Source organism: Megachile rotundata, chromosome 15 (genome assembly GCF_050947335.1).
Source record: "Megachile rotundata isolate GNS110a chromosome 15, iyMegRotu1, whole genome shotgun sequence".
NCBI lineage: Eukaryota > Metazoa > Arthropoda > Insecta > Hymenoptera > Megachilidae > Megachile > Megachile rotundata.
Window position 1 is genome coordinate 11,672,947 of NC_134997.1, and position 18,694 is coordinate 11,691,640.

Genomic DNA, 18,694 nt, shown 5'->3' on the forward strand with positions numbered 1-18,694 from the left:
AATACAGCGTGTGGCGATATAACGCGAGGCAACCTAACGCGTGGCGATATAATGCGAGGAAATATAACGCGTGGTTAATACAGCGTGTGATAAATGGAACGCGTGGCGAATGCAATGCGTAGTAAATACACTGCGTGGCGAATGCAATGCGTAGTAAATACACTGCGTGGCGATATAACGCGAGGTAACACAACGCGTGGCGATATAGCGCGAGGAATCATAACGCGTAGTAAATACAATGTGTGATGAATGCAACGCGTGGAAAGTACAACGCGTAATAAATACAACACGTGGCGATATAACGCGAAGTAACATAACACGTGGCGATATAGCGCGAGGTGATATAACACGTGGTAAATGCAATGTTTGATGAATGCAACGCATGGTAAATGCAGCGCTTAGTAAATACAGCGCGTGGCGATATAACGTGAGGTAACACAACGCATGGCGATATATCGCGAGAAAATGTAACGCGTCGCTAATACAACGTGTGATGAATACAACACGTCGTAATAACAACGCTTAGTAAATATATCGCATGGCGATATAACGAGTGCCAATAATAGCATATGGCGATATAACAAGTGGTGTATATAACGCTAAATATATCGCGAGATATAACCTTATGACCCGCAGATAAAAATGCAAATTACATCGATCCTTTAAAACGAACGACGCTTATTGAAGTTAGAATCGAAACTGTTTAAAATGCAAAGAAAGGAGCGCGGCGAAGAAAGAGAAGGCTAGAAGAGCATAAATCGAGCCGTTTATTGCGAGGTGTCGAGGTTGAAAAATCGCGACGATGCGCTCTCGACCCGGAGGAATTACGACGCGATAGCGATCGGGTTTGCCACAACTTGTGAAAGTGTTTGCCGGGTAGGTGTACGTACTCTAAACAAGCGTGTTTCGTTTTACAGTACGCTACACTTCCTGCAATCCTTGCCTGCAGCTCTCCAATTCAATTTTCTACCACCAACAGCAGCTATTTCGTTTTAGAGAAACCTGCGAGAGAGAAGGCACGGATTTACGAGCCATAAAGCAACCGTTCGCGAACTTGTCCACCGGTATCGATGCGACGACAAAATAAGCAAAATATTGACGTTTTGACGAGTGAAAACGGGGCCGATGCTCGTAACTCGCGCGAAAGAAAAGCCCGCAGAAACGCGCAGGGTGTAAACTTTAGTTAATAGTGGAGGAATATGTAAATTAAATGGTAAGATATTTAAGTCGGGAGTGATAAATTGTTTGGCTGGGAGAAAGTTTTGTCGTGTATGAAATATTGTAATTACATGCATTGCGAATTAAATTTTAATATTTATCGGACGACGGTTATGTATTATAATACCGATATCGATCTACGAAGCGAAATAATAGTACACGTGTGTACGGCTCGGAGCAAAATGTTAATACCGCGTGCTTTCAATTAAAATGAACTTCTGAATAAAATCTTAATAATTTCCCAGGCTGCTCGTCACCGAAATTTTTGTTCTCGATTGAAAGCTTTACTAGTTAAATTTCACGGTAAAAAAAATCGGACATAATTTATAATCTAAGAATTACGAAATCCAAGGATCACCAATTAGCGAATACAAGCGTATTCAATTCGCACAAAGAAAAGGCACAGTGTCACCGGTGTTACGCAAAAGGTCAGAAACAAAGAAACAGTGGATCGCACTCGAAGAGATCAAAGTGACAAAAACTGGCTAATTAATCACTGGCAATTACCACCGTCGACCCTTTTTCATTCATAACATCCCGCTCGTTTTATCCGCGCGTTCCCAATTAACCTCATTACCCGTTCTGCCATCAGCCAGAAATCTCGAGGGAGAAACAATGCCGCGAAGAAACAGCTACGAAAATGGAGTCGATCCATTTGCAAGGCCGCAAACAACATAGTTCGTTCATGAATTTCCATACCAACGTCTTTATTACGCGGTTTCTTTTCGAGCCAGCAGACCGGTCGACGTAAAAGGAACGCGACCACGACCAAGTCGACCAGTATAATCGAGAATCGAGAGGCAATATGCCGGTATCTAAGCCTTCCGAACCTCGCTTACGAATGTCTTTCTTCCTCCAATATTATTCTACCATCATTACAATTTTAATGGAAGCGAGTCTTGTGACAATAAATAAAATACTAAAAGGCGGTACTGCATGTGCAGAATACAAGGCATGTATATAGCGCGTGGCAATTCAACGCGTGGCGATATATCAAGCGGAAAATTCAACGCGTGGCAATATATTACGAGGTGGTACAGCACATGGCGATATAACGCGAGGAGATTACTGCGTATGACGAACTCATGTGGAATACAGTATGTGCCGATATAGCGCGTGACAATATAACGCGAGGTAACTTAATGCGTGGCGATATAACGCGAGGGAATATAACGCGTGGGAAATGCAACGTGTGATGAATACAACGTGTGGTAAATGCAACGCGTAGTAAATACAGCGCGTGGCGATATAACGCGAGGTAATATAACGCGGGGCGATATAGCGCGAGGAATTATAACGCGTGGTAAATACAATGTATGATGAATACAACGCGTGGTAAATACAATGCTTAGTAAATACGGCGCGTGGCGATATAACGCGAGGTAATATAACGCGTGGCGATATAACGCGAGGTAATATAACGCGTGGCGATATAGCGCGAGACGATACAACGCGTGGTAAATACAATGTGTGATGAATACTACGTGTAGCAAATGCAACGCGTAGTAAATACAGCGCGTGGCGATATATCGCGAGGTAACATAACGCTCGGCGATATAGCGCGAGACGATACAACGCGTGATATATACAATGTGTTAAAAATACAACGCGTGGCAAATATGGCGCGTGGTAATATAACGCGTGGCAATATAGTGCGTGGCGATACAATGCGTGGCAATATAGCACACAACGAATACAACGCAAGACTAATATTTATATTTTTGTCTAAGATGTTCATACTAATCCAGAATAGTTGAAATATTAATTCTGATCTGTTGCCTCGTATTAAAATACTACTAGTTCTGATATATGGCCGAAAATAAAAATGTTTATATTAAAATTAATTTATATTAATTGAAAGAAAGTATAATTGTGTTAAGTACAGATAAAAATTTTACCAATTTAGACAGCAAATAAACCACCCCAATTTTTGGTATACCCGCCAGGTACCAGATAAACCCTTGCAATAACCGAAAAACGTACCCTTTTAATAACGGGTCATAAACTGATAAAGCAATGAAGGCACTGTTATAAAATGAAAATTTTTAGAGGAACGCAGGTACGTCCATCACGTTTATGAGTCCATTGTTCCATCGCACCTTACCATTAGTAATTTAAGTTTGGGAATATTCCGAGAATTCCAAATTCTATGAAACCGTTATGCGACAAGCGTAGTAAAATCCGTGCAACGGCGTTGAATAGACATAAAAATTTTACTGGTTTCACCCTGTACACTGTCGTACGACACAAAATGAACATACTCTTCTCTCTCGCTCTATATTACCGAGCGTGTCTAGCCTCTCCCTCGTTTATGGAGTAAAATACACGGGCTCTCTGTTCTCGCAATATGCATCGCGATATACCGTTACGATGAGCTAAGTACACCTTTAAAAGTACGCTCACGTAAGTAAACCTACGAACTGGCTCTTTCATGGGAAGGTCCATAGTCCACATACCTTTTGATATTCCCTTCTTTTGGCGCGGCCAATGGAATAATAAAAACCCTCCGAGTTCCGCGAACCCTGCTTCTTGGCATCTACTGCTACGAGTAAGAATGAAACGATTCTTACCGTTACTAAGACCGTGCTATTAATACAACTTAAAATAAATACATTCTGTAAAAGAAATTGGCTTGCCTCGATAATTGGTCTCCCAGTGCGACACTTATGGAGATACGCGAAATTTTGCTTAATCCACACAATTTTTTGCATTAAATTACTGTTTAATATTTTGTTATTCTCGCAAATCGCGCGTAGCTAATTTCGCTCCGGCAAAATATGAATGAACGACGACGAATTCGAGCGGACGCTCGCATCGAGGCGCGGCGGGCAATTAATGGTCATTTGCTCTTTCACAGCTCATTAAATGTCAACTAGATCGGTTTTTTCTCTCCTCTTTCTCTCGTCACGGATCCCTCCGACGGGAATATCAGATTCTGCATAATTAGACCCAGATTAACAGTCCTTACGTAATCACCGGTTCGATACGCTGTAGTATTATAATTATTCAGATTACTCGTAGACGAGGTGCACTTTTCAATTGCAACACCAACCTGCTGACAATCGAAAGCTTTCCACGACGATATAAATCAACGTGGATGATGGATGGTAACCGGACGACTTCATACTCGGCCTCTTTCTTTTGTGCTCAAACAATTAACTTGGCAGAAGACTTGTATAGTTTAGAAACACGTTTATAACTGTAGCATTGATTAGTTCCAGCAAATGTAATTTATGATAGGTTTCATTGGTAGGATGAGTGTGATCGGTTGTTATAATTTATGGTATATGACGCACGTGGTGCGTCAGTGTTACATTTTGTAATATATGATGCATATAGTGTCTTATGTGTGGTATTAGAATTACAAGTTTATTGGACATGTTTGCTGCTTTTTTGATGATATGACGCACCAGGTGTGTCAAGTAATATAGTACAAGACGCACCAGGTGTGTCAAGGTGTATATGGTTTAAGACGCAACAGGTTCGTCAAAGTATATGGTACAAGACGCACCAGGTGTGTCAAGGTATATATGGTATAAGACGCAACCGGTGCGTCAAGGTATATGGTACAAGACGCACCAGGTGTGTCACGGTATATATGGTATAAGACGCAACTGGTGCGTCAAGGAATATGGTACAAGACGCACCAGGTGTGTCAAGGTATATTGTATAAGACACACCCGGTGCGTCAAGAAATATGATACAAGACGCACCAGGTGTGTCAAGGTATATATGGTATAAGACGCAACCGGTGCGTCAAAGTATATATGGTATAAGACGCACCCGGTGCGTCAAAGTATATAAGACACATGGTGCGTCAGGTTTCTAAGCTCCACATATCCTAAATTCCTAAGTCAAAATACCGAAAGAACGTTCACCCACAAAAGATAAAAATATCCACCACAGCTGCCAAAGAAATATTTAAACCTACACAACCTGCAACTTACAGTCTAACTCCGGAAGAAGATAAAAATCGTGTTACACGAACAAAGACAGCGAACGGAAAAGAAAAAAATGGGCTAATAAAGCTGGAAGCAAACCGATCAATTCTCCCGTTGTAGCAGCCAGTAGGTAACGCCGTGTACGATGACAAACGAGCAGAGAAATATTTTGGACGTTATCACGGTTCGGTGATACGGCCACGAGATATCGCGTTTCTTCGACGTGTTCGCGCGTTATACAGCATTATGATGCAGGCATTTCGAGCGCGCCCATAAGGCCATATAGCCGGCCCTATAGCGATCGCATTTACATTCGCGGCGCATGCCAGCGAACGACGTATAACTCGAAACAGGTTCATTTTCTCTGTTCGTCGCGAATGAATGAAATCGTTAAGCGTTACGACACGGAGGGATGGGGAAACTTTATTGGCCCTGTATCCGTGCTCGAACCTAATTATATGCGACGCCCTTCCCTTCTCTTGTCTCCCTTTGGTATAGCGATGTCGACGAGTTGGCGCGTGATAGAACCGAAGAAGAATGGTTCGTTTGGGAGAATTTTACATCTTGGGACTTTGGGTATAGAGATGAGAGCTAATATAATTAACTGGAGTTAAAATTATTAACTATTCTACTGTAATTAAGTATTCTAACTAAACTAGGGAATAGTTAGTATAATTAACTAGAGTTAAAATAATTAACTATTTTACTATAATGAATTATTTTTACTAAACCAGTGAATAGTTCCTGTAATTAACTGTTCTAGTTAATAGTTAATATAATTTCTAAGTCATCTAGGTTCTTATAATTCCAAGTTCCTAAGTCCTCAAAGTTCTTGTAATTCAAAATTCCTTAGGTCCCAAAAATCACAAAATTTGAAACCCTTAAGGCCCCAAAATTTCCTAAGTCCTAAGACTCTAACATCCCAAACTATTAAGATCCCAAAACTTCTAAAATCTAAAATCCTTAAGGTCCCAAAATTCCTAAAATTCCAAACTTGAGAAGTCCCAAATTCCTAAGGCCCCAAAATCCTAAAATTCCAAACGCTTAAGGTCCCAAAATTCCTAAAATTCCAAACTTGAGAAGTCCCAAATTCCTAAGGCCCCAAAATCCCAAAATTCCAAACCCTTAAAGTCCCAAAATTCCTAAAATTCCAAACTTGAGAAGTCCCAAATTCCTAAGGCCCCAAAAATCCTAAAATTCCAAATCCTTAAGGTCCCAAAATTCCTGAAATTCCAAACTTGAGAAGTCCCAAATTCCTATGGCCCCAAAATCCCAAAATTCCAAACCCTTAAGGCCCCAAAATTTTTAAAATTCCAAACTTGAGAAGTCCCAAATTCCTAAGGCCCCAAAAATTCAAAAATTCAAAAATTCCAAAAACCGAAACTCTCACCCCAAAAACCTAAACTCCCAGAAGTCCCCAGAAGTCCCAAAAAGTCCCCAAAAGTCCCCAGAAGTCCCCAAAAAGTCCCCAAACCCCCCACCAACCAAAAGAAACAATCCCCACACCCATATCTCTCAAAAACAAGTCACGGAAAACACGGAGGAGAACACGTTACACGTCGAGGAATAGAAAGGTGTTCGACAGCTTGAAATCACGGCGAAAAATCGGCTGGAAAATGTTAAAATATTCAAAGAGACACGATAAGCTGGCACACGTAGCAACGGGAACCGGATGATTGATCGGACTCGTGCAATAAACAAATACAAATTTAGCAGACACGATGGAATTCGTATTATCGATACACGTGAGCACGATTTTCCTTTTTCAACGATAACAAAATCACCGATAAATTATTCAACGTTACTGAACTGCACGTCTGATCATTTATGTAATTCGCTTCTTTTTCTCTCGAATCTTTTCAAACTCCCTCTAAGTGAATTTTATACGGAATTTATCTCGGGGACATAAATTTGATGCCTGAGCTTTGATACTGGTTACGAGATTAGAGACATCAAATTAATTCCTTTCGTATAATATTATTTTTGCAATAAACAAAAATAATAACTAATGTTATTATATAATTAATAACACAAAATAATAAATGTTAAGTAATATATTTGAATATGGTTAAAAACATAATAACCATTTAAAAAGCTTCACAAGTAAGTCTGCATCAGAAATAAAAATTAGGAACAGATAAAATATCTGAAGATAATAATAACATCCATTGTACAAAAATTTGAGCGTTCAAGGGAGAACAATGCGAGAGACCCTCCCCACCGTATAAAAGAAGTAAAAAAGGAGAAAATCCATTAACCCAGACCACTTTTCCTCTAACAAAACGAAATAATACAAGTTCGTTTCTGGTCCTCTCAAAGCGAATTCTCGGTTCGTCCCGAGCAACCACTCGAGCGAATTCTCATCCCCTTCATAATCTTTCTGCTCTCGTGCCGGAGATAAAAGGGCGGGGAGGCATTCTTTCCCGGCGAATAACACGGATAAAAAGGAAGAAGCGGGCCGAAAATAGCGATCCCGCGCGACACAGGGATGGGCACGCGTGGAATCCCCGTGGCAAAATGCGAGGATAGAGAGTACACGTATGCACTTATAGTGTGCAGTTACGTGCAGCTCGCATGGGCGCGTGCGCAACGGCGAGCAGGTGCGCACATGACCGTACGCTCGCGCCGGCGGAACTGACCGGCTGCTGCTACTCGACAGAAAATCTTGTGAATGAGTCGCTTCTCCATTCACTTTTAAATGGACTCGTTGGGGCGCGAGCGCCTGCTACTTCGCGCCAATTTTACCCCACCGAGTCGAAATTCGAAACGATTATCGAGATTTTATCTGGCGGGAACGGATTTTGGATGGGGGAGTGGATGGTGCGTGGGTCGAGAGTGCATTGTGGGTGAAACTGATTTTGCATGCGGTGTGAACTGAGTTTGGATCGGGTTAGATTTGTGAAGGGAGTTTTATTTGGGTTTAGGAAGTTGGGGGTTGTGGGATTTGGGACTTGTGGGATTTGGGACTTGTGGGATTTGGGGCTTATGGAATTTGGGACTTGTGGAATTTGGGACTTGTGGGATTTGGGGCTTATGGAATTTGGGAGTTGTGGGATTTGGGACTTGTGGGATTTGGGACTTGTGGGACTTGGGACTTGTGGAATTTGGGGCTTATGGAATTTGGGACATATGGAATTTGGAACTTGTGGAATTTGGGACTTGTGGGATTTGGGACTTGTGAGATTTGGAACTTGTGGAATTTGGGACTTGTAGAATTTGGGACTTGTGGAATTTGGGACATATGGAATTTGGGACTTGTGGAATTTGGCACGTATGGAATTTGGAACTTGTGGAATTTGGGAAATATGGAATTTGGAACTTGTGGAATTTGGGACTTGTGGGATTTGGGGCTTTTGGAATTTGGGGCTTATGGAATTTGGGACTTGTGGGATTTGGGACTTATGGAGTTTGGGACTTAAGAAATTCGAAAGATTGGAAAATTTGGGACTTACGGATTTTATGAACATTATCAAATTCGGGCCCAATTTGCATCCTGTAAAACTCTGCCTGAAATCTATTCCAGCTTCTTTACCTCCCTTTTTTAATTATTTCCACAAAGCGTAATATATTTAATTCCCAATGAAAGCAACGTTAAAACACAGTTGCATGTAAATGTACACGTCAGATTACCCGGACGATTTCCCATCGACGATCGAAGGATAATTCAAGTAACGATTGAATTGCTGGAAGTCGCGAGCCACGACGTAAGCGCGAAGAGACGATCAAGATTAAAAGAGCGGGACCAAGACAAAGCTCTCGGTTTGTAGACTCGTCGATCGCGATGAGATTTCATGCCGGTGCAACCGGTGGAAACGCGAAACCAGTATATATACCCGAGATACCTGCCGGATAGTTCGATGGACTTTAGATGCACTTGGCAGATGCACTTTGCCGATAATCGCCACCCCTGTAACGCCTTTCGAAACCGTTTGCTCTCGTGAAACTCGAACGTGTACGACCTCTAACTCGCCGCGATGAATAATCATGATCGTGCGCTTATTTTACTCGTGTCTCTGATATCTCGTGCAATAACGGCGGCAGAAAAATCATTCTTCGTTTTCTTTTTGGAAATGTGGACTCGATTTTGCTGGTAGATTATTCAATTTTTCCGAATCGCACTTAACGGGTGTCGATCATACGACTTTCATTATGTACATTATTAGGAGTCGTGCATTAAACGAGGGTACGTTAAATGGGCGTCCATTAAACTAGTCTTCACTTCGGGAGTGCATTAAGTAGGTGTCCATTAGCGTCCATTAAACTGATGTTCGTTAAACTTCCTGTATTCACGGATACTGGTATAGAATATATTGATGTCGATTTAGCTAGTGTCCATTTAACTGGTGTCCAGTAAACTAGTGCCTATTTAACTACTGTTCAATTAACTAGTTTCTATTAAACTATTGTCCATTAGCAGTCTAGTGTCCATTAAACTAGCGGTCATTAAATCAGCAGCTATTAAACTAGTGTCCATTAAACTAGTGGTCATTAAACTAGCCTCCACTAAACTAGTAGCTATTAAAGTAGCAACTATCAAAGAATCTACACGAAGTAAGCAAGAAGTTTCAAAGTGGAAAATTGAATTTCTTCGAATCGTTGATCACACGTTTAGATTCGTTGGCCAGCCACCAAGTTTCCCGATGCAACTTTCCCCGTTGTCGCGCAAATATTTCCATCGCCATTGTTTACGCGCACTCGGTTGCCTACTAGTTTTCTTAACCGGCTTATTTGCATTCCCGGAACCTGTGTATCAAGACATAATATGCAAATGCCTCGTCTCTCTCCGTATCCATCTTCGTAACCATCTATCCGTCCGGCGCCTCGTTTTCTTCTTATATATTCGACTATTTATTTCAATTTTCACTCTCCGTTTCCATTAATCTCTTCCGCTTTCTCTCTGTTGTTCTCGTGATCCGACCGTTTTATAATTTGCCGTTAGCGAAATGCATTGTTGGATTTGAGAATTTTCCGGGGCCTCATATTTGAAAAGATTTCCTGGGTCTCAAATTTTTGGGACTTCGAATGACATTTCAGAGGGATTGATTTACTAAAATTTAGAGGTTTCAGGGATTCAAGTTTTCGAGGTAAACTTGTAGTTCTCACGTTTCAGAATTTCTAGGGCCCAAAATTACCAAAGTCTCGAGTTCTCAAGTATCCAAATTTCCAAGGTAAAATTCCTAAGTTTCAGAATTCCATAAGTCCCAAATTCCACGAGTCGCAAATTCTATGAGTTCCAAATTCCATAAGTCCCAAATTTCCAATTCCTCAAATTCCATAAGTCCCAAATTTCCAATCCCCCAAATTCCATAGGTCCCAAATTCCACGAGTCGCAAATTCTATGAGTTCCAAATTCCATAAGTCCCAAATTTTCAAACCCCCAAATTCCACAAGTCTCAAATTTCCAACGCCCTAAATTCCATAAGTCCCAAATTTCCAATCCCCCAAATTCCACAAGTCTCAAATTTCCAACGCCCTAAATTCCATAAGTCCCAAATTCCACGAGTCGTAAATTCTATGAGTTCCAAATTCCATAAGTCCCAAATTTCCAATTCCTCAAATTCCATAAGTCCCAAATTTTCAATCCCCCAAATTCCATAGGTCCCAAATTCCACGAGTCGCAAATTCTATGAGTTCCAAATTCCATAAGTCCCAAATTTCCAAACCCCCAAATTCCACAAGTCTCAAATTTCCAACGCCCTAAATTCCATAAGTCCCAAATTTCCAATCCCCAAATTCCATAAGTCCCAAATTCCACGAGTCGCAAATTCTATGAGTCCCAATTTCCATAAGTCCCAAATTTCCAACGCCCTAAATTCCATAAGTCCCAAATTTCCAATCCCCCAAATTCCACAAGTCCCAAATTTCCAATCCCCAAATTCCATAAGTCCCAAATTTCCAATCCCCCAAATTCCATAGGTCCCAAATTCCACGAGTCGCAAATTCTATGAGTTCCAAATTCCATAAGTCCCAAATTTCCAAACCCCCAAATTCCACAAGTCTCAAATTTCCAACGCCCTAAATTCCATAAGTCCCAAATTTCCAATCCCCCAAATTCCATAAGTCCCAAATTCCCAATCCCCCGAATTCCACAAGTCCCAAATTCCCAACGCTCCAAATTTCCAACGCCTCGAATTCCCAATATAATGCCCCCTAAAGTTCCCACCAAAATTCCCAAGTCCCAAAACGTAAAACTTCCCGAGTCCCAACGTCCCGAACCGAATAAAAAAATGCTAAAACTGTAAAGTTCCATAGCGCCCATAATGTATCCTCGACAACCGCATTATCGCAGGTAATGTAATTTGCAAAGCAAATTCTAACGATTCCGCGTGAGTTACATTCTATCTCGTCAACTGGAAATACATAATTGTCCCCCACCCGATCCAAGTATCGTTCCAGGTACGATTTATTTGTTCCTAACACACGCAAACACGTTAACGCGTTAATCGGCCCTCATTTGCCTTTTAAGCGTGTTTTCAAACGCGCTGAGGACAGGTGAGTCAGCGTTGCGCACCGAGAAAATTTATTAAGACTTGTAAGGTAAAACAGCTTAAAAATAGACGTCAATAACAATCCACTCGACTGTATAAAGATATCTCTGTAACGACAACTAAATGTTAATGCAGCCATTTCTTTTCAAGAGACTTTGGCCATTTTTTGCGGAGAAAAGTTTCTCAAGGATAATCTTTAAGTAGCGTGCGCAATTTACTTGATCGTTTTAAAATACGAACGAATTAACTTCTCAACGTTTCTGAATATTATCGGAGATAAGCTTCCGGGTTCTGATAATAGATAAATAACGATAGGCATTTTTAGCTCAGTATCACACATTGTAATCAGTTCAATCAACCTGAATTGAAATCAGAAAATATCCTTTTTACAAATAAATATAAGTTTGTCAATCAAAAGGTATCATAATGATAATTTAGGCAACGTTGTATGCAGAGTAATCGTGTTTACACGAGCAAATATCCACCTCGATGAATCGATAAATCTTTGTTTGACAGTGACATCTTTAAACCACCGCGTCTTTTTCTACTTACGATCGCATTAAATGCTTCGTGACTCGAAACGTTACGTCGTCATCGTGAAACGTTTATCGCGGGTCTTTTTTTCGTCGAGAGATAAACCGGAATCTCTGACTTGACGAAATCATTCTCTATCAGAAATATGGCAATGACCATATACTTAAATTTAGACGGTTTAAATACGAGCGAATTCGAGCTTGTATCACTACAGTGAATATAAAGACATTTTTTTTTGGATCGATGACATTTTAATTTACAGGAACATAGAGAACGCTAGCGACAAATTTAAAATAGATATATGTCTTACACGTGCTAGACACACGTCTCTATTCATAAATTATGTAGCATAGTTTTGAAAAAAATTTTGAAATTAAATATTTTTTTGTTATGTGGATGTACAAAAAGAAATTTGTATTTTTAAAATCACTGGCTGTTTGAAATTTGCTTGAAGAATACAGAAATTATTTTGGAAAGAGTTTAATGTGTAGTACTACGTAAATGACACTGAGGAGGTAATAGAAATATACCTAAACATATTTTGGTTAAAATTAAACTTGCTAATTTTTTGATAAAAAAATTCTGATTTAGAAATTTAAAATTTTATTAAAATGAAAATTTAGAACTTTATAGAAACTTAACGAATTGTAAATTGGTTTTACTAACTGTGTTACGTAAAACAACGCTTTCCGTCTGAAAAGTGCGACACCATAAACTACGGTCTCACGGAGCACACTCTCCCCACATTTTACGTCAAACGTCAAACAGCACGCGATTACAAACGAAAGTTCAACGAACTACAAAATTCGAGACATATATCTTCTCAATTAAAGATAATAACCCCCTTAATGAAAAGAACATGTAAACTAGTAAAGATATTTAAATTTGAATACGCAATTTTTTACCGCCATAAAACTACGGTCGCACGAAGTTATGATTGACAGTACTGAGCGTCACTCACCTCAATCAGCTGTATCCTCGAGAGAAACCGTCTTCACGTATCCCAGGCAAGCACACGCGACGAGTCTCGCATCGACGAACGATTTAATTCAAAAATCGTCTCGATTCCTCGCGCACGTAACCGCTCTTTTACATCGGGCGAAGTGAAGTTCGACTTTCGCGCGTTACACGATCGATTCACCGCATTTGCGACTGACAGTTCTCACTTCGATGTCCCGTGGATCGCGGCAGAAGCTCGATGACACGGTTTAATAAATCGGTATTCTTTTCTCGGGACGTATTATCATGCAAGTCAGGATGCTCAAGTTTGTTTTCAATTTACACGGTGCACTTCACGACTGAAGGGGTGCATTCATACCCCATGCTCACGTCTCGCGGTCCAAACAGAGACTGAAGCGCCTAGCTACTGTCCACCCGTATAAATGCTCCGCCGCAGCGTGAACGTAGTCGAGTCTCGCTGGGAGGGAACTGCGATATCTCGACTTCGCGCCAGACGTCACCACTGTACATTTAATTCACCAACAATGAATAAAAGGAATATAAACGTTAAATCTTTTATAATCAACTGAATTATTCATAACTGTACCAGGTATTGAAAAATAATTAGACACATGTGTCTTAACAAAGCACATTTGTTAAGATGACAATTCAGATTCTAACCTTTTTTAATACTTCATAACTACAAGCATAGTGTTCAAGATATTACAGATGTTCACTATTCTAACATATTATAAAGTATAAGTAAAAAAACAATCTCTAAATGTGGATTTCATGCTGTATTGAAAAATGTGTCAATGACAAGAGGACTAGAAATGAGTGGACTCAAAGTAATGAGGTAAGAAAATATTTACATTGTATAAGTATAAATCTGAAGGCAATAGCTAAACAATTAGAGAAATTTTAATCTTTAGAATGTATAACGAAAATTATTGCGCAGGTACTACTTCTATTGTATAATGGCGCGCGGTTTGAAAGTAGTCCCGCCGGCGCCATCTTGTTATGAGTGTCAAAGGCAACGAAATAGAAAATTGTTTCTATTTTTTAATAAAATAAGTAATTTCTGAGTGTTAGAGAGACAAAATAAGTATTCTACGATCATAATAGAAGTTGAATAATTGTATCAAGGTACAGTAAACAACGTTAGAATCGGTAATAGAGAAAATCTGACTATGAAGCTCTATAACCATCTGGCGGTAGAGTGCTATCGAAATGAATAGAATTAAATCTTTACCTTTTTTAGAGCACTTGACGTTGATGATCCCTGAGGACTTATAAAGCATTCCACAACGATAATAAACACCACAATCACGTTTTTAAAATACATTAAAAATAATAAAATTGAAGAGTACACTTTATCGACCTTGTAACACTGGCGTTCCTCAATGCACTAACAGAGGTCCTTCCACCACCTAGCAGCGTAACACTGAACTTCTACCCATAATTCAATGCATCACCACTAGATGTCATCGATGGTATTTTTGAAATTCTCTAAATATTTAAATTTCAAAACAAGTATTTATTCTTATGACAATATCAAATAATTATTTTACCTATAAAAATTACTAATTATTAATAATATTGAGTATCATTAATCGAATTTTTGTTAATTAACAGAGACAGAAGTGAACCAATCTTTGAAAAACCTGAGCGGTTTACATAATCCTTATGCAGTTAACATCTCAATCACCGAATTAAGAGCTGACTATACATGAAAGCATCAAGGCTATACTTTCTTTGTGTCCGTGTTCTCATTTCGACGAGCAGGTGCAAGGAACATATGGGGCGAAGTTATGGGGAATCGCTATGGAAACATGCACGATGCTTCGTATATTGAACGAACGTCACATTTTCAAGCTAAACGTGATATGTCAATGAGTGTTCATAATCAGAATTTGGATAGAAAGCATGACACGTCGAAAAAAATGGCTTTCGTTGAAAGAGATCTTTATTTGAAACCATTGTTGAGACTGAAGCAGCAAGAAGATGTCCTGGAGAAGGCACTTGCCGCTGCCGTCGAAAATATTAAATTAAATTCGAATTCGTGGCGGGATGTCGTTCGGGAGTACAAAGAAATGACAATGAAGAGGTAATTTTTATTAATATTTTCTTCGTCAAAATAATAATCTGTAAATAATCAATTTTTTTATTCGTTAGACAAAATTTGTTCAATGCAATGTATAAAAGCATGGAGAACATCAGCACAGAAATGGAGTCCATTAAATACATCGCTACTCATCCTGAAGAGATAAAAAATCTAGGTAAATCTAACGTTCAATATGTCGAGTAGAACTCCATTTATAACGTAAAAACAACACTTCCACTTATGTTTATGTTTAGATGTAAATACATACAAACTAAAATTGATCAAACTTTCGCAAAAAATGCAGGATTTGAAGAAATCTTGCTGCGTACAGTCTCTGCTGGAGGAGCAGGCAGTTATCGAGTCTGAATTACGCGAATTTCAGCCGAACCTGCAAAAATACGAGAATATTCAGAAGAGTGTATCTCAATCTGCATTGTATGCAAGCAGAACGGAGAACAAAAAGGAAAACCAAGATTACAAGGACGTTCACGATTTTCATGCACTGGTTGCACTAACGGGTATTTAATTTACTGTTGCAAATAAAATGGGCAAACATTTCAAATGTTTTCACTTGAACAGGGCACACAGGAACCTGGAACATGGAGGACCATTTATTCTTCCTAAAAACGCGGAAAAAATGCGAGAACATTCCAGCTTTAGTTGCAGCTGTTCAAAAGAAATATCCAGATTTGTCCGCGGAGGCTGTAGTGAACCACGAATCATGGTACAAACAATACGAACATTTGCGCGAAAAGCAGAGAGCGGCGGTGAAAGAATGGCGGGAGCGAAAAGAGCAAGAGAAAATGAGAAACATCGAGCGAGTGGAAAAGAGCGTGGATTTTCACGAATTGGAGGATGTCGCTGACAAAGAGAAAATCGCAGTATCAAGAAAAGTAAAAAGCTGTCCGGTAGAAACTAGAAGAACAAACGGAAGCGCGGACTCAAACGCGAGCGAGAAGAAAGAATTGATTAGAAAATGGCGGATGGAGAGGGACAGCAAGCGTTCGATGGACGAGGAACAATTAAGAATGCAGACGAAGCTGAAGCGGGAAATGGAAGAGAACAAGCGGCAGAAACGACGGGAGAAGATTCAGGAAGCATTGGAACAATATAGACGGAAGAAATTTCTTGAAGATTCGAGGGAAGAGGGGCAGCCGGAGAGGAAATACGATGCAACGTTGATTAAAGCGTTCAGGTAAACGATACATAAAATGTACAAAATCATTTGGTTTAAATAAGAAATTTTAGACGAGTGAAACTTTCAGGAAACAGGACGAAGAGTACACAAAGAAAAGAAAAGATTTAATCGAGCGTTTGAAAAAGCCGAGCAGAACCGTGGCAATAAAGAAGATGGAGCTGGTAGACGCAAGAACTTACTCTACGTTGTTGAACAGCACGAAGGTATGGAGGGAGAAATGTAAGGCCATAAATTGGTCGAAACATTCCGACGATTTGCATTACATCAAAGACATACCAAGGACGTAAGTAAGACCGTATAATATATTAAATCATCGTTTATTTATTTACACATGGATGGTATTACAGATGTATCCGATGGAGGAACGAAGAGTCGGAGGATTTAATGATCTAACCTTAAGAAAGTAAAATTTACAATAATTAATTGTACATTCCGTCATGGTAACTGCTCTGAGAAACGTACAAAATATAACCGGAGTTTAATTAAGAAACAAGTTAACTCCACAATGTGGAAATGATAAAGTAACGATAATGATATGTCTTGCTACTCCTCCGCTAACTTCTACCTCTAATAAATTAATCAACCGCGAAACGGCGAGCCTATAATAACAATATTATTACAGGTTCAATTAATAGCGTATTTATTCAATTCGTCGTGTCACAATGTATTTACAGTAGCTTGTACTTACTTCATGTTTGAAGACGAGTTCTTCAGAGTCGCTTCATCGCTACAGACGAACAAGAGATATTTTGCTATTAGTTTTGTACTTCGTTTCCAAAGCGACGTATCAAATATTCTCTACATTAATTAACAGTCTTCCAAGTGTTCGCGGGGATGAAATGAAACGAGAATCCGGACTGTTCGTATTCCGATAGATTGCGTGCTCCACATTCTTAAGGTACATAATTTGAGGACTATTTAATTTACTAAGATACATAATTTGAGAATTATTTAATTTATTAAGGTACATAATTTGAGGACTATATAATTTATTAAGGTACATAATTTAGGGATTATTTAATTCAAGGATAATTGCAGAATTTTGAAGATTGAAATATTTCAGAACTTAAAAGTTGAGGAGATTCAAGAATGTGATTTGGTAATTTTTCAGCACGCAATCTAACATTCACACCCTCCGACCACCTTATTTACAAACAAGCTCCCGAGAATCTTGGAGTCCGGAAATTCGTGCTTCGAAGAAGAGCCTCTTAGGACGCGTTTCTGAGGATTGAGGAACTTCGATTGACCTCAGCACAACACGACGCATCTTTGACCAAAGTCTTCTTCCGGCAACGGTGTGAAGGGCAATAGGAAAATGAACGAAACCGATTGATACATACTTATGTTTATTTTTTCTTTACGAACCGGTTTTTTTTCTTCCGACGATGTACATAATAAGTTATGAGTAAAAAAAGCGAGCGTTGGCATTATCCAGGACGAATCGCGGCTCTGACAAAATGGACCACATTGATTCCCACCCTCGTGTTACCTGAGCGTGTCTCTACTCGGAAACCAAAAGAAAATTAACAGGAAGATGGCGAGGAACAACGGAAACCAAGGACGAAAGTTACAGAGACGATTTTGTTCCCCCCTCCCCTGAGACCATTTTTTAAATCGTGGATAACACCAATTCTCGAACGATTTACTCAAATATATAATATATACTTTCTATGAACCTTCTGTTCGTTAATTCGATATCCTTTTTTGTAGCCTTTTTTCTGTTCTTTGTCTCGTTAGATTAGCAAATACAAAAACATAGGTGATACAATATATATATCTATGTATATATATATATATTTATATTTATATATAATATTATAATACAAATGTGCCTCGTACTGTGCTGAGTACGATCGATCGAGGATCGACAAGTGTCCTCTTTTTTTATCCGCCTGTTTTGCATTCACATTTGTCACGAACACGCTTTACCGAATTTCTTTAATCGTTAATATAAACGCCTATTAAGATCACGCGTTTCCCCCATTTTCTTCTCGAGCTATGTATACATATACACGCGCCATATATGTATACACGCAACATAAGAAATATAACCGTTTAGAATTTTACAATGTTACACCTCCTTTTTTTCCATTTTTTCCATTTTACGTTCACGTAACTAGCGAGTCTGAAACCCTAACGGTGAAAGCTTCGTTAGGCGAGATGAAGCTCGGGGTTTTCGGAGATTTTGAAGATTTGAAATATAGAAAGTTAGAAGCTTGAAAATTCGAAAGTCGGAGTTTGCGTATTTAAATATTTAAAAACGTGAAAATCA

At 39.4% G+C, this 18,694-nt stretch overlaps 2 protein-coding genes across 3 annotated transcripts in view; one reads left to right on the top strand and one right to left on the bottom strand.

Annotated features, from left to right (window-relative positions):
• The window catches only part of LOC100880568 (GAS2-like protein pickled eggs), a 93,380-nt gene extending 79,850 nt beyond the window's left edge, over nt 1-13,530 (bottom strand). For both annotated transcript variants that reach the window (XM_012286044.2, XM_076540230.1), the window contains exon 1: nt 13,143-13,530. The gene's annotated coding sequence lies outside the window, so the exon portion shown is untranslated. The remainder of the gene's footprint in view (nt 1-13,142) is intronic.
• A 106-nt stretch (nt 13,531-13,636) lies between these two features.
• Nucleotides 13,637-17,144, top strand: LOC105662564 (uncharacterized). Its single transcript, XM_012286045.2, has 9 exons — nt 13,637-13,976; nt 14,079-14,266; nt 14,382-14,613; nt 14,756-15,227; nt 15,296-15,399; nt 15,479-15,742; nt 15,804-16,419; nt 16,490-16,705; nt 16,770-17,144. Exons 4-9 carry the CDS (start codon nt 14,932-14,934, stop codon nt 16,813-16,815), a joined length of 1,542 nt encoding a protein of 513 aa, XP_012141435.2. The 5' UTR covers nt 13,637-13,976; nt 14,079-14,266; nt 14,382-14,613; nt 14,756-14,931; the 3' UTR covers nt 16,816-17,144.
• The last annotated feature ends 1,550 nt before the right edge of the window (nt 17,145-18,694 follow it).

What these genes read in the sequence shown, in the direction of transcription:
- LOC105662564 (XM_012286045.2), top strand. Translation starts at nt 14,932, where the DNA reads ATGGGGAATCGCTATGGAAACATGCACGATGCTTCGTATATTGAACGA. An exon ending in AAAGAAATGACAATGAAGAG is followed by an intron (nt 15,228 to 15,295) that starts GTAATTTTTATT and finishes TTTATTCGTTAG; the next exon opens with ACAAAATTTGTTCAATGCAA. An exon ending in ACGTTGATTAAAGCGTTCAG is followed by an intron (nt 16,420 to 16,489) that starts GTAAACGATACA and finishes TGAAACTTTCAG; the next exon opens with GAAACAGGACGAAGAGTACA.